Source organism: Mirounga angustirostris, unplaced genomic scaffold, assembly GCF_029215605.1.
Source record: "Mirounga angustirostris isolate CCGP_5_RB_7025 unplaced genomic scaffold, mMirAng1.0.hap1 SCAF_3, whole genome shotgun sequence".
Classification (NCBI taxonomy): Eukaryota; Metazoa; Chordata; class Mammalia; order Carnivora; family Phocidae; genus Mirounga; species Mirounga angustirostris.
The window spans coordinates 169,339,795-169,353,246 of record NW_026991711.1 but is presented as its reverse complement, the minus strand read 5'-3'; the positions used below and the strand labels follow the sequence as shown (position 1 = coordinate 169,353,246).

At 33.5% G+C, this 13,452-nt stretch overlaps 1 protein-coding gene across 12 annotated transcripts in view; it reads left to right on the top strand.

Moving 5' to 3' along the window:
* The window catches only part of KANSL1L (KAT8 regulatory NSL complex subunit 1 like), a 151,749-nt gene that overhangs the window by 46,617 nt on the left and 91,680 nt on the right, over positions 1–13,452 (top strand). For 11 of the 12 annotated variants that reach the window (XM_045868088.3, XM_045868087.3, XM_045868085.3 and 8 more), the window contains 2 exons: positions 5,765–5,962; positions 11,589–11,710. In XM_045868088.3, the coding sequence (XP_045724044.1) occupies positions 5,765–5,962; positions 11,589–11,710 (320 nt within the window). The remainder of the gene's footprint in view (positions 1–5,764; positions 5,963–11,588; positions 11,711–13,452) is intronic. The other variant, XM_064587004.1, reaches the window with a different exon arrangement.

Sequence of the window (13,452 nt, the reverse complement as noted above, 5' to 3'; positions counted from 1 at the left end):
TGTTTATTTGATGTTCTACATTTTTTTACTGATAGGTCTAATTACGGATTTATCTTTATTTTGTTTATCTTGTTCTCAGAAGACGTATTTTTAGCAATTCACTGAATTTTGACAAATATATGGTTGTGTAAACATCACCACTATCTCCCCTCTTAGTTATTTACCTGCTGTTTCTATAGAAGGAAAAAAGTGCTTATTTTATAGGAAAGTTGATAAAAATAAGCTTTCTCACACACTGACTTAAAAGTTCTATCAGATACTCATATTGAGATGCTCTAAAAAGTTGAAAATAAGAGTTATTGGAGAAGGCAGGTTTATAAGAAGATAGAGATTTGGAGTTATTCAGTAGAAATGGCAGTTAAAAAGTTATTATATTGTAGCAATTTTTAAATAAAATTCATTTCTCCTTCCTGTCTTATTTTCTGCCTTCCCTCCTTTCCTTCACTCTTTCCCATTTTTCCTTTCACATACAGTCGTTAGCATAATATGTGCTTAAGGTATACAGTGGTGAACAAAACCCACAAAGTTGCTACATTTTTAGGGCTTAAGTCAAATGGGGGTGAAAGTAAGCAAATGATTACACAAATAAATATTGTTTTAATTCCAACCAGAATTAAACCAGAAATTTAACATGGGGTTTTCCTAGCTTAAAGACATACTGTTTCCCAAAATTATAGGCTGTTTGCTTGGAACTCAAAGTACATTTTCCCATTGAAGCAATACTATAAAGAGTTCTCATTACAATCCCATGAAATGCTATTTAATTTAAATATTGCTAAAGATCTTTTTGTAACTTTGTTTTTATGAAAAAGTATGTTCTACATCATGAAACTGTGGACATAATGGAGATAATATTCTAAGGCTGATGGTGATTGGTCTGAGAAGAAAATGCTGAAAAGGAAAGGAATCGGAGTTCTTAATCATATGGTTATCCATGTGGTTAGCCCAACATTACCTAGGGTCTGCACATAAATAAAGATAATTAAGTTTTAGACATAGTCATGAGTTTATATTCTGGTAGGGGAGATAGACCATGTAAATAATTAATTATAATATAATGAAATAGGTGCAATGATACATGTTTTTAATAAGATATAGAAGTGGCATAGAGAGAATACATAACTCTTATTTTAGGGATTAGCAGTTCAGAGAAAACATCAATAAAAGAGGTGATGCCTCAGTATAATTTTGAAAGATAAATAATAGTTTGCTTGGTGAACCAATGGAACTGGAAAAGGGCATTCCTTGAAGGTTTGAAGACATGAAACAACATAATATGTTTTGGGAATGACAAAGTAGAATGGTATTCAAAGGAGTGGAAAGTATGAGTTTTGTAAGGATGGGAGAAGAAACTAGGAAGGAATGAATTGTAGAATTTGGTGGTGATGTCTGTAGGAAGGTGGATAGAAGGATAGACATAAAATCTTAGGCTTACCTGTTCTGTCTGTTGGATTTGAGGGAACTCTGTTCAAGAATAATTTCCTGATGGAAGTAGTTACTGTTTCTCATTTTTAACTGTCTTCACTGAAGCCTTTAGTTGTAGTGATTTCCTTGTTCTTTCAGGATCACCAGATAATTTCTCCTCTCTGATCATTTACTTTAAAGGATGTAATATCACAAGCGTTTTTAATCGTAGACTTCTCAAAACAAGTCAAGTTTAAAACAATTTGGGAAATTTCCAAGAAAGTGGATTCCTAGTTAAATTGATGACTAAGTTTTATACTTGAATCTACACAGTCTGGTTCGTATTTTATGACTTGTGTGTTCTAAACACTGTGATGTACTTTTTAAAACATTTTAAAAAATTTGTATGTTTATATAACATCTGGGGAATAAATTATTTTTAGGAAAGAAATCTAAACTTCCCAGTAATAATTTATATGGCCTTACATTTTTCTTGGTTCTGGCTAGATGTGTATCTGGACCTCTGTTTTCTTGAGAATCACATTATGTTTACTTTATGAAAAATACCATTACAGTATTTCTTTATTTTAGTAGTTTCTCCTTACATTTCTTGGGAATTAATCAAGATGTTTAATTGCTTATTTATGTGCAGTTTAGTTGAACTATTATACTGAAAAGAGAAAATAGCACTTTGCTCTTCTAGCTTCTTGAGTTATTGTAATTAAAAAATTGAGAAGTGTAGAATGACCTTTCTATTTAACTTATCTTGAAAGTTAAAAAAAAAATCCTTTCTTCTCAGTTAAATTAGAGATACGGGAAAGGGAAAGAGGTTGAGAGATGTTATTTACAAAGATGTAAATATCTTGTTTAAATAAGTGCTAGTTGGTAACACTGGTCAGGAAACACTGAGTCGATCTACTAGTAGATCTACACGTTTTGGGTTTTTAAGCTGTCATTTGCTCCTTCTATGACATATTGGGGTCATCTAATATTTGCTAACATTTTTAGAGAAAAGAAAGCCCATGTTAACAACATTCCTTCCTTGTTCTTCCAATGCTTTGTCAACACATTACAACTTCGATGTTTCTCCTTTTCTTTGCTTCAGCTTTCACTAAGACAGTATAGCCTCTTGTCACTTTCAGAAAAGTATTAAAATAGTTTTTTTTGGTTGAGAAGCTGGCTATCCTATATTAAATGGTTTCTCTTTTAGATTTCTTTTGTTACCTTGTGATAGGGTCTTCTACATTTTAAATTGTAATTTTGTGCATTTAAAATTTTTCATTTAAAATTTGTTTTAAGGTTTGATACTTTTTCTAAAAAGATTTTATTTATTTACCAGACAGAGAGAGAGTTGTGTGAGCACAAGCAGGGGTGGGGGGGAGTGGCAGGCAGAGGGAGAAGCAGGCTCCCCGCTGAGCAAGGAGCCCTTTCTAGGACCCTCGCATCATGACCTGAGCCAAAGACAGACTCTTAACTGACTGAGCCACCCGGGTGTCTCTCATTTAAAATTTTTAAAAAAATTAGCTTTGGTGACTTTATATAAATACTGAAGGTGTTGCTGAGGTAATTTATTTTTTTATGCTGTGTCTTCTCTGTGAGGACCCTGGGAGTGGGGTAAGGATTTCTTTAGTGTTATTATCAGGAACAGTTGTCTTCTCTGGAGCAGTTGACTTGCTTTCATCTTATTCTAGAGTTTTCATTTGTCTCAGTTTTTGCAACTCATCTTACTAAAAAATTTTCATGTTTTTGTTATTTACCTTGTTTATCTATGAATAGGCTATTCTTTCCTGAGTGTTTTTTTTAATTCAGCTTTATTCAGGTATGACTGACAAAATTGTAAGATGTTTAAGCGTACATCATGGTGGTGACCCAACACACATATATTCTTTTCTTGATTTTTAAGAACTGAAACTGTCTCTGTAGTGTCTTTAAAGGGTTTAATCTTTTTCCCTTTTTACTCTGTTCTTGGCCATTTGTGAGAGTTTAAGGAGAAAAAAAAAAAAGATTATGAACTTGATTATGAATGTCTTCCTGGTTGAATTTTTAAAATATTACTTTTCATTGAACTAACTGTAGCAGGCCCCCTACTTCTAAAAAGATAGTAGTCTAAAGGTTTGAAAATTGACCGTTTGAAATTCAGAATCAGTTTTTCAGTATGTACAAGATTCTTAGTAACGGTTATGAAACCAGGCTGAATTCATAGCAGCCTGGCCCATAAAATAAACTAATCAAACCAAAGGGAATTACAGCTAAATTGATATGATAAAAACTTGTATTTGTTTTGCAAGCAGATACTGTTGAAAAATCTAGTGAGATACTTGTACACATTTTGAATGGACGTTTCAGATACTTCCAAGAGCTTTTGAGATTGATGATATTATATCCATCAAGTCTACTTTAACTTTTTAAAAATATTTATTTATTTGAGAGAGAGAGCATAAGTGGGAGGGGCAGAGGGAGAAGAAGAAAGAGTCTTAAGCAGAGCCGGACATGGGACTCGATCTCACGACCCTGAGATCATGACCTGAGCTGAAACCAAGAGTCGGACGCTTAACCGACTACGCCACCCAGGTGCCCCAAGTCTACTTTAAGTTTTAAAATATCAAATGAAACAAAAATTTTTTAAAAATATATTTCTTTAGATTTCTTGACAGCCATATTTGTGCATTCTAGGAAAATAGTCATTGAGATGGGATCAACAGTTGGCTCTCCTTTTTGTAAAAGTTACTAGCACAGTTGTAAGTGAAGGTTAAAAATAATAACAACAACAGTAATAACTTTTTTGTTACTTTTACCACACATCGGTGGTAATATATTACTACAAAATAATAATGTATGTTTGATGCCATACCTGAATATGTTCATGCTAAAGTGATATATTCTCCAAATTATAGTGTAAATTAAAACTACTCATCTAGGGGCACCTGGGTGGCTCAGTCGTTAAGCATCTGCCTTCGGCTCAGGTCATGATCCTAGGGTCCTGGGATCGAGCCCCACATTGGGCTCCCTGCTCAGCGAGAAGCCTGCTTCTCCCTCTCCCACTCCTCCTGCTTGTGTTCCCTCTCTCGTTGTCTCGCTCTCTGTCAAATAAATAAATAAAATCTTAAACAAACAAACAAACTACTCATCTATAACATTATAATTTATAGGCAGTTTCAATCCTGGAAATAGCACTTGTATATGATATAAGCTGGCCCATACCAGTTTTTAAATTTGTCCCATCTTAAAATACTCTACACTTATATTAATGTTTTAGACTATTTTTCATTACAAGAATATAATATTTTAGCCATATAGGTATTTAATACCTTTCCAACTAGCCTATTAGGAGCTCATTGACGTTTTGCAAAATAACCATATATATACACACACACACACACATATACGTTATACATTATGTGAAAATGCATGTTATTCTTTGCAGGGGGAAAAGTGGTAGAAGGGGTAGGGAGGGAAAAAAGTTTTACTGAAGAACTGATAATGAAACTGTTAAGATCATATCTGTGCATTATTTTTCCTCCTTTCTCTTCTGTCTTCATTGCCTTTGAGGGGCATAAGGGTAAGAACAGTTGGAGTGAAGACTCTGGGGAATATGGGAGAATATTCAGCAAGCCAGTTGTGAGAGAGAGAGTGAGTGTGTGTGTGTGTGTGTGTGTGTGTGTGTGTGAATGGTAGGGAGAACAGAGGCAGCTAGATCCCTACTCTTTCCTCTAGTTATTTACATTTGAGAAAATACCCCATCACAGTTGAAAACTTGTGTCTTTATTATTAACTCATCTACCTTGTAAGCAACAATTTAACTGGCCTAGAGAATACTTCTTCTCAATAGTGCAGTCCTGCCCATGGTTGCTGGCTGGCAGCAACAGAGATGGAACTCCTAAGAGTGCTCTGAAAGCAGTTTAGTATAAAGTCAGAATGTTGTTTGGATGTTTGGAAGTTTGGTATTTTAATTTATGAAACTGGGAGTACTCAAATGGAAATGCTAGTGACCAAAATATCTGAAGATTATATAAGGAAGTGTTCTAAATTTCAGTGTGAAATGTTCATGTTTTGCATATAAGCCTTTATTTTAAATGTATCATGCTTTTACTGCTAATAATTAAAACCAGTAAGAAGAAAAATAACTGAATATATACAATTTATGACAATATTTTACAAGCCTAACCCATCAGACATAGGTGTTGCTTTAGCTACACATGTTTTAAATCAGCCAATTTTTTACAGTTAGACTCTACTTTCAAGTGTACTTTCTGATTTCCAGGTGATAATAAGAAGCATGGTTTCAAGTGCATTGTAACGTTAAAGTTGATTTAGCAGTCAATTTGTTTTCATTTCAACTCTTTAATTGCTGTTTGCCTAGGGGATAGTGATCCTAGAAGAATGTCAACTTCCAAAAGACATTTTGAAAAAACAAATACAATTTGCTGACCAAGCGGCTTCATTAAATACTACAGGGAATCCCCAGATTCCCCAAGAGAGTCAAGATCCTTTACCAGAACAAGATTTTGAAATGTCACCAAGTAGCCCTACACTTCTTCTTCGCAACATAGAAAAACAGGTAATGTGATGGAAGAGTAAGATGTGAGTGGCATGAAATGACTTTTAATCAGTTTTACACACTATTCAAATAAACCTGTGCGTCTGCTTGGGGTATTAGTTATTAAGGTTTGCCATTTGACATTAAATACAATTAAAATATGTAGTATATGATGTGTCTTTCTTATAACATTGATATAATTAAGATTATTTAAATATATAAAATATTGGTACACAGCCATAGGATGATAACTCATTTATACTAGGATTGGAATATCTTTTTTCTAACAAAACTGCTCATCATTGGACTTTTTTTTCATGAGGAAAGAACAGTGATACCATTTAATAGATCTGAATGGTTGTTTGATCAATTTATTGATAGAGATTTTTAATGAAAGGTATCAGAATATCAATTCTTTCATAAAAAGTTCATGTAAATAAATGGCAAATAAGCCCCTAACAAATTATTTTGATTCTAAAGCTTTTCCTGATATTGAAATTCTATTATGGATGACCCCAGAAGTTTAATTACTCTGTCCTCTATCTATCCTTTGAAATCACACCATTTATTTTTAGACTTTGGTGGCTCTTGAACAAACCTGGCTTTCTAAGCGTTTGTTACTTTGTAACCAATCTAAATCTGCTGAAATAGACCTAGTTGGGATCACAGCTGCATGATTGCCTTGTTCCAGTGAGTAAGGTGGATTCGTGCCTGCTCACATCTAATTTTTCTAGATTTTTCTGACATATATTGTAAAATAATTTAGTACTAGGTTACTACTGTTTTATGCCTGGTAAGTCAGAGTATGGTGCAACACCTCTCACCCCATATCTGTTAAATTTACAGTTGCCTAGAGTTTTTCCTTAGTTGAATAATTGCACAAATGCATAAACAAAATACTTTTATGAATATTTTGAAATTCAGAGAGTTATTTTTTAATTATCTAGTATTAAATTGGAATGCACTTTACCATATAAGTGGTGTTTTAAATAGTGTTGGTTATGTTCCCATTTCCCTCTCTTTTCTCTCTCTTCATCCCATGGGATCACTACCCTTTCAGTTTGGCCCTAATTGTTTCACACTCCAGAATAATGTATTTGTTTGGTCAGTCAGGTCTTCTGTTTTCTTTACCTGTAGGTTACTACTTATCCTTTGGAAAGAGATTTTTTGTATTTTTTTCTTTCTCCTTGGTAGCAACAATTTGTTTTATTAGACCGGAGTTAACATCAGAACTGGCTAATTTACAGGGTCCAGTGCAAAATGAAATTGCATAGCTCTTTGTTAAAAACAATTTTGAAGAGATAAGTCAGTGACAGGAGGGCATTAACCAAGCAAGGGATCCTTCTGAGGGCAGCCCTGTGTGACTGCTCAGGTTGCTCACCATGGAGTTGGCCCTGGGTATTATGTTTATTTTTGGTCCCATTGCTGACAGGAGGGCCAGAGGCTTTGAAAGAGAAGGGAACCAGGAGTGTGAGAACAATGGCAATGGCTCTAGATAGAGGGAGAGTAGAGCAAAAGGATAAGAAAGGGACAGCAGCAATCTCTTGTAGAGGTCATTAGTACATTGCCTATGAACAGGTCATTTGCTCTTGAAACATGCTAGTAATGTTTTTATAGGCCAATTAAAAACATTGTTTTCAAATACTTGTTGAAGAGGGTTGAGAATTGTCAGGGATAGCAAGCCTGATATTACACATACTTTTCTTTCTTTCTTTCTTTCTTTTTTTATTTTTTTTTATTCTTATGTTAATCCCCATGCATTACATCATTAGTTTTAGATGAAGTGTTCCATGATTCATTGTTTGTGCATAACACTCAGTGCTCCATGCAGAATGTGCCCTCCTCAATACCCACCACCAGGCTAACCCATCCTCCCACCCCCCTCCCCTCTAGAACCCTGTTTGTTTTTCAGAGTCCATCGTCTCTCATGGTTCTTCTACCCCTCCGATTTCCCCCGCTTCATTCTTCCCCTCCTGCTACCTTCTTCTTCTTCTTTTTTTTCTTAACATATATTGCATTATTTGTTTCAGAGGTACAGATCTGAGATTCAACAGTCTTGCACAATTCACAGCGCTTACCAGAGCACATACCCTCCCCAGTGTCTATCACCCAGTCACCCCATCCCTCCCACCCCACCCCCCACTCCAGCAACCTCAGTTTGTTTCCTGCAATTAAGAATTCCTCATATCAGTGAGATCATATGATACATGTCTTTCTCTGTTTGACTTATTTCGCTCAACATAATACCCTCCAGTTCCATCCACGTCGTTGCAAATAGCAAGATCTCATTCCTTTTGATGGCTGCATAATATTCCATTGTATATATATACCACCTCTTCTTTATCCATTCATCTGTCGATGGACATCTTGGCTCTTTCCACAGTTTGGCTATTGTGGACATTGCTGCTATAAACATCGGGGTGCACGTACCCCTTCGGATCCCTACTTTTGTATCTTTGGGGTAAATACCCAGTAGTGCAATTGCTGGATCATAGGGTAGCTCTATTTTCAACTTTTTGAAGATCCTCCATACTGTTTTCCAGAGTGGCTGCACCAGCTTGCATTCCCACCAACAGTGTAGGAGGGTTCCCCTTTCTCCGCATCCCCGCCAACATCTGTCGTTTCCTGACTTGTTAATTTTAGCCATTCTGACTGGTGTGAAGTGGTATCTCATTGAGGTTTTGATTTGGATTTCCCTGATGCCAAGCGATGTTGAGCACTTTTTCATGTGTCTGTTGGCCATTTGGATGTCTTTGGAAAAATGTCTGTTCATGTCTTCTGCCCATTTCTTGATTGGATTATTTGTTCTTTGGGTGTTGAGTTTGATGAGTTCTTTATAGATTTTGGATACTAGCCCTTTATCTGATATGTCATTTGCAAATATCTTCTCCCATTCTGTCTGTTGTCTTTTGGTTTTGTTGACTGTTTCCTTTGCTTTGCAAAAGCTTTTAATCTTGATGAAGTCCCAATAGTTCATTTTTGCCCTTGCTTCCCTTGCCTTTGGCGATGTTTCTAGGAAGAAGTTGCTTCGGCTGAGGTCAAAGAGGTTGCTGCCTGTGTTCTCCTTTAGGATTTGGATGGACTCCTGTCTCACATTGAGGTCTTTCAACCATTTGGAGTCTATTTTTGTGTGTGGTGTAAGGAAATGGTCCAGTTTCATTCTTCTGCATGTGGCTATCCAATTTTCCCAACACCATTTGTTGAAGAGACTGTCTTTGTTCCATTGGACATTCTTTCCTGCTTTGTCAAAGATGAGTTGACCATAGAGTTGAGGGTCCATTTCTGGGCTCTCTATTCTGTTCCATTGATCTATACACATACTTTTCTTAAGATAACCTGTTGGTATATAACTGTTCACTGATCATAGTGGGCCTTGAATATAGATCAGGTGATATATAGATATATAGATGATTTGATTAAATACATTTTGTTAGAGGAATGTTTTGTTTACCAAACAAAATTTATTTACGTATCTCAAAAGCAGTTAAAGAGTTGGTAGTTAAAATATAAAGGCACTACTGAGTTGTATACTGGTATCAGTTTTAAAAAATAACATTGATTTACAGTATTAATGTATACTTGCATTATTAGGTAATGTATGTATTTTGTTCATAAAAGGTGACTTTCTTTTAGAACTTTAAATTTAAATTTAAAGTTCTAAAAGGTAATTTAAAATAAATTAAATAATTTAAAATAAATTTCACAGGGCGCCTGGGTGGCTCAGTTGGTTAAGTGACTGCCTTCGGCTCAGGTCATGATCCTGGAGTCCCGGAATCGAGTCCTGCATCAGGCTCCCTGCTCAGCAGGGAGTCTGCTTCTCCCTCTGGCCCTCCCTGCTCTCATGCTCTCTCTCTCTCTCATTCTCTCTCTCAAATAAATAAATAAATAAATCTTTAAAAAATAAAATAAAATAAATTTCACATTGGTGTGTTTACATTAAAAACCTTGTTATCTAAGAGGTAGTGTTTTAACTTTCAAGTTAATTAGTTTTTGTTTTCAAAGTTTCAACTACGCCTCTCCTAATTTTACTTTTTTCTCATTTTTACTATGAATTTCTTATCCCAAAGATGGACTCAGATATTTGAGATTTTATTGGGCTGGACTGGTTGGTGGCTATGCTGTTCTTCTGGGCCAATTATTCACACATACCTAACCAGTTACTTCAGGGTTTAGAAGGTTTTTAATGATATTTTTGGCAGTGGAACAATGAGAAGAATGTATCAGTGTTTCAGACTGAAAAATATGAGATTCTTTATAAATTTCTTTGTATAAGTGAACTAATGAATGCTTACTAAGTGTATAGAGAATCTATTTGTATTGATTTTGAAAATGAGCTTTAATCTAAAAATGAGTAATCATTTTTAAAATAAAATCATTAGGTATGTATTATTTTTCAAGAAAATAAATGGTGAAAACAGGGTCTTTTTCAAAGACTTTTTGAAGAATTCAAATATTAGATTTACTTCTATCATACTCTTTAGTCTCATTATTTCTAATAGCATGTTATTAGGTTCATACAAATGAAAAATTTAAGAATAATTATTTCATATACCCCTCTATAATGGAATATCTTTCAATTAATAAAAATGGTGAAATAGTACTACATATTTAAAAAAAATAAAATCATACATTATTAAGTGAGAAAGCCAGGTTTTAGAAAATTGATTTGACATGATTTAGTTAAAAGTGTGTGTGTGTGTGCTTGTGTAGGTGTATGTGTGTATAATGCATTTTGTATACACTTATGCTCACATCTCAAAAAACTTAGTCTAGAGAGATGGATATATACCAAGATATTAACAGTGGTTTTTCTCTGTGTAATATGATTACAGGTGACTTTCTTTTCCTTTTTAAGCCTTTCAGTCCTTTCCCTTTTTTCTATAATAAACATAGATTGTGTGTGTAATGAAAATAGTTGTCATTCTGTTGTAGAAACATGCTGTTTCCACTGATGTGACCTATATTTATTATAATTGTTATAGGTTGTTTTGAGAATAATTTGATAAGTTTAATATTTATTATGTATTACAAATATATTTTGTATATTTAAGTTTGGAATAAGGATCAATGAAAATTTTGAATCCCTAAACAAACCTGATATTTTTGAGTTAGGAAAAATACTGAGAAACAGTGTGGCATTGGATTCAAGCCTGAATCTGAATCTTAGCTCCATTTCTTACCAACTTTATAATCCTTATTCAAGCTGCTTAATCTTTTTTTGCTTCAATTTCCTTAACTGTAATTGATTTTAATAATAGTAATACCAGTATTTCTAATATTAACTACTTTGCAGGTTGGTTATGAAGATTAGAAATAATCTATGTTTAGTGCTTTGTGTAGTGCCTGGCACATAGTAGTAAATTATAGCTATGATTTTATTATTATTAACTTGGCTGCCTTAAAGAAAATATTAGGATGAGTAGATAAAGGAACTGTAATGAAAACGGATATAGAAAAGGAGGAGTACTTTAAAATGTAGATTTATTTATAGTAAGTGGAAAAATTAGTAGTGGTATAAATCATCTATAGGTTATAAATCATCTTTGTAGGTTAAAATATTTACTAAAATACAAACATTTACTAAAGGTGTGAGACCTAACTCACATTTCTTGCTTAGCAGTAGTAAAAGTTAATTGTTTTTTTGCAGAGTGCACAGTTGACTGAGATCATCAACAGTTTGATTGCCCCTCTCAACTTGTCCCCAACTTCATCACCCCTATCCTCCAAATCCTGTAGCCATAAATGTCTGGCTAACGGCATTTCCAGGAGGTAGGTATCAGTGGGATAGTTTGGCTTCTAAATTTGGCTTTTTAAATTTTATTTTATTTTGCTTTGTTTTATTTATTTATTTGATCTTTTAAGTAGTATAGTTGTTTTTTTCTTCTTAAGCACTATTAGAGTACAATCAGTAGGACATGGATACGTTTTTAGATATCATCACACTTATATTATTAACATAACTATAAACTTGAGAATGAGGGAGAAAGTTTTCCAGCATGTAAAATGTTTCTGAAAAAGAAAAATAGTGATACCATTTGCTACAGAAGTACTGCTTTTTTTTTTTAACATACCTTCCATTTTGTACATTTTATATTCTTTAGCTCTATACTGCCTTTAATACAGTTTAAGAAAAAAGACCCTAGATATAATTTGGGCACAGAAGATTGGTAGATATCATCCATAAAATTCAGTTTAAGTTTCACTTAATCATTTTGTATCTCAGCTTTTATAAGGTAAAATTTTTCTCTGAATGTAATTAGTAATTACTGTAACCTTTAGCAGTTTATTATATCAGTGAATACACACACACACACACACACACATACATACATACATGGGATCCTAATTCGTTTTTTGCGAATAGCTTTTGTGTTCTCTTTTATTTTATTTTTCTATTTTAAAGATTCAATTAGAATTAAGGATGCTAATAGAATATTATTTTTCTAAATTTTTTTCAAATAAAATTGTAATGTGGGCTTCTTTAACTACCATAGAGGACTGAGTGTAATTTATTATTGGGAAGTATTTATATTAATAATTATACAATTTATTGTTAAATTTTGTTTAATATAGCATGAAAGGAAAATTTATACCATGGTGAAAATTATGCTAAGTAGCCATCACATTCTTCATGAGATTAGTGTATATAAACTGAGTCCTATAATAAATATTCTGTTATTTGGGTTTTATTTCTAATTTGTTATTTTGAAAATCTCATTTTTAATACTTTCACTGTTTCATTTGTGCTGGGTCATTTATTCATAGTTTTGTCACAGAAGAAGTTCTTCTATTGGTTTTGCTTTACTGTTCGTTGATTTTATATATTCATTCCTTTTATCACTGATGATTCACTTTGAAAGCAAAGATTCTCATGTATAGGGCAACTCTGATATTTTCATTTAGGAGAACATATGCTAATTAAGAAAGTCATAATTACAAGTTGAGCCATTAAACACCATTAAATTGGTGTGGAAACACTGTGATTTGGGTCAAGCCCATTTTAGGTAACATTTCGTTTACCTAACCAGACATTACACTATTACATATATACGTATGTATGTATCTGTGTACATATTTTCATTTTAATGTACTTGCTTATATTTTTGATTACTCACACAGTATTTATTGCATAACTATTTGCTGTATGTCTTAGTCAAAATTCTGGGTTACAAAGATGAAGACAAGTCTCCACTTTTAACTAGCTTGCAGTCTCATAGGTGAAATATAATTATTTAATATATGTAATAATAAAGGAATTGTGTATGGTAATTTAAATACCTGATTTTATTAGCTTTCATAGTTGAAAAGATGCCTCATAAAGATACATGGTTCCAAATGAAAGAGATGTTAACATTGGTTTTATTTACTAACATGAAACTTTTTCAGTTCTGTTTACTAATAGTTCAGAGGTTCTTCTTGAAATCTGCTAGTAATTGCCATCTTTCCTGATGTCAGGTATTTGCTCCTACAAATTAACTGGAAGGTTTATTTTTGAAAGTTTATAACAGGGG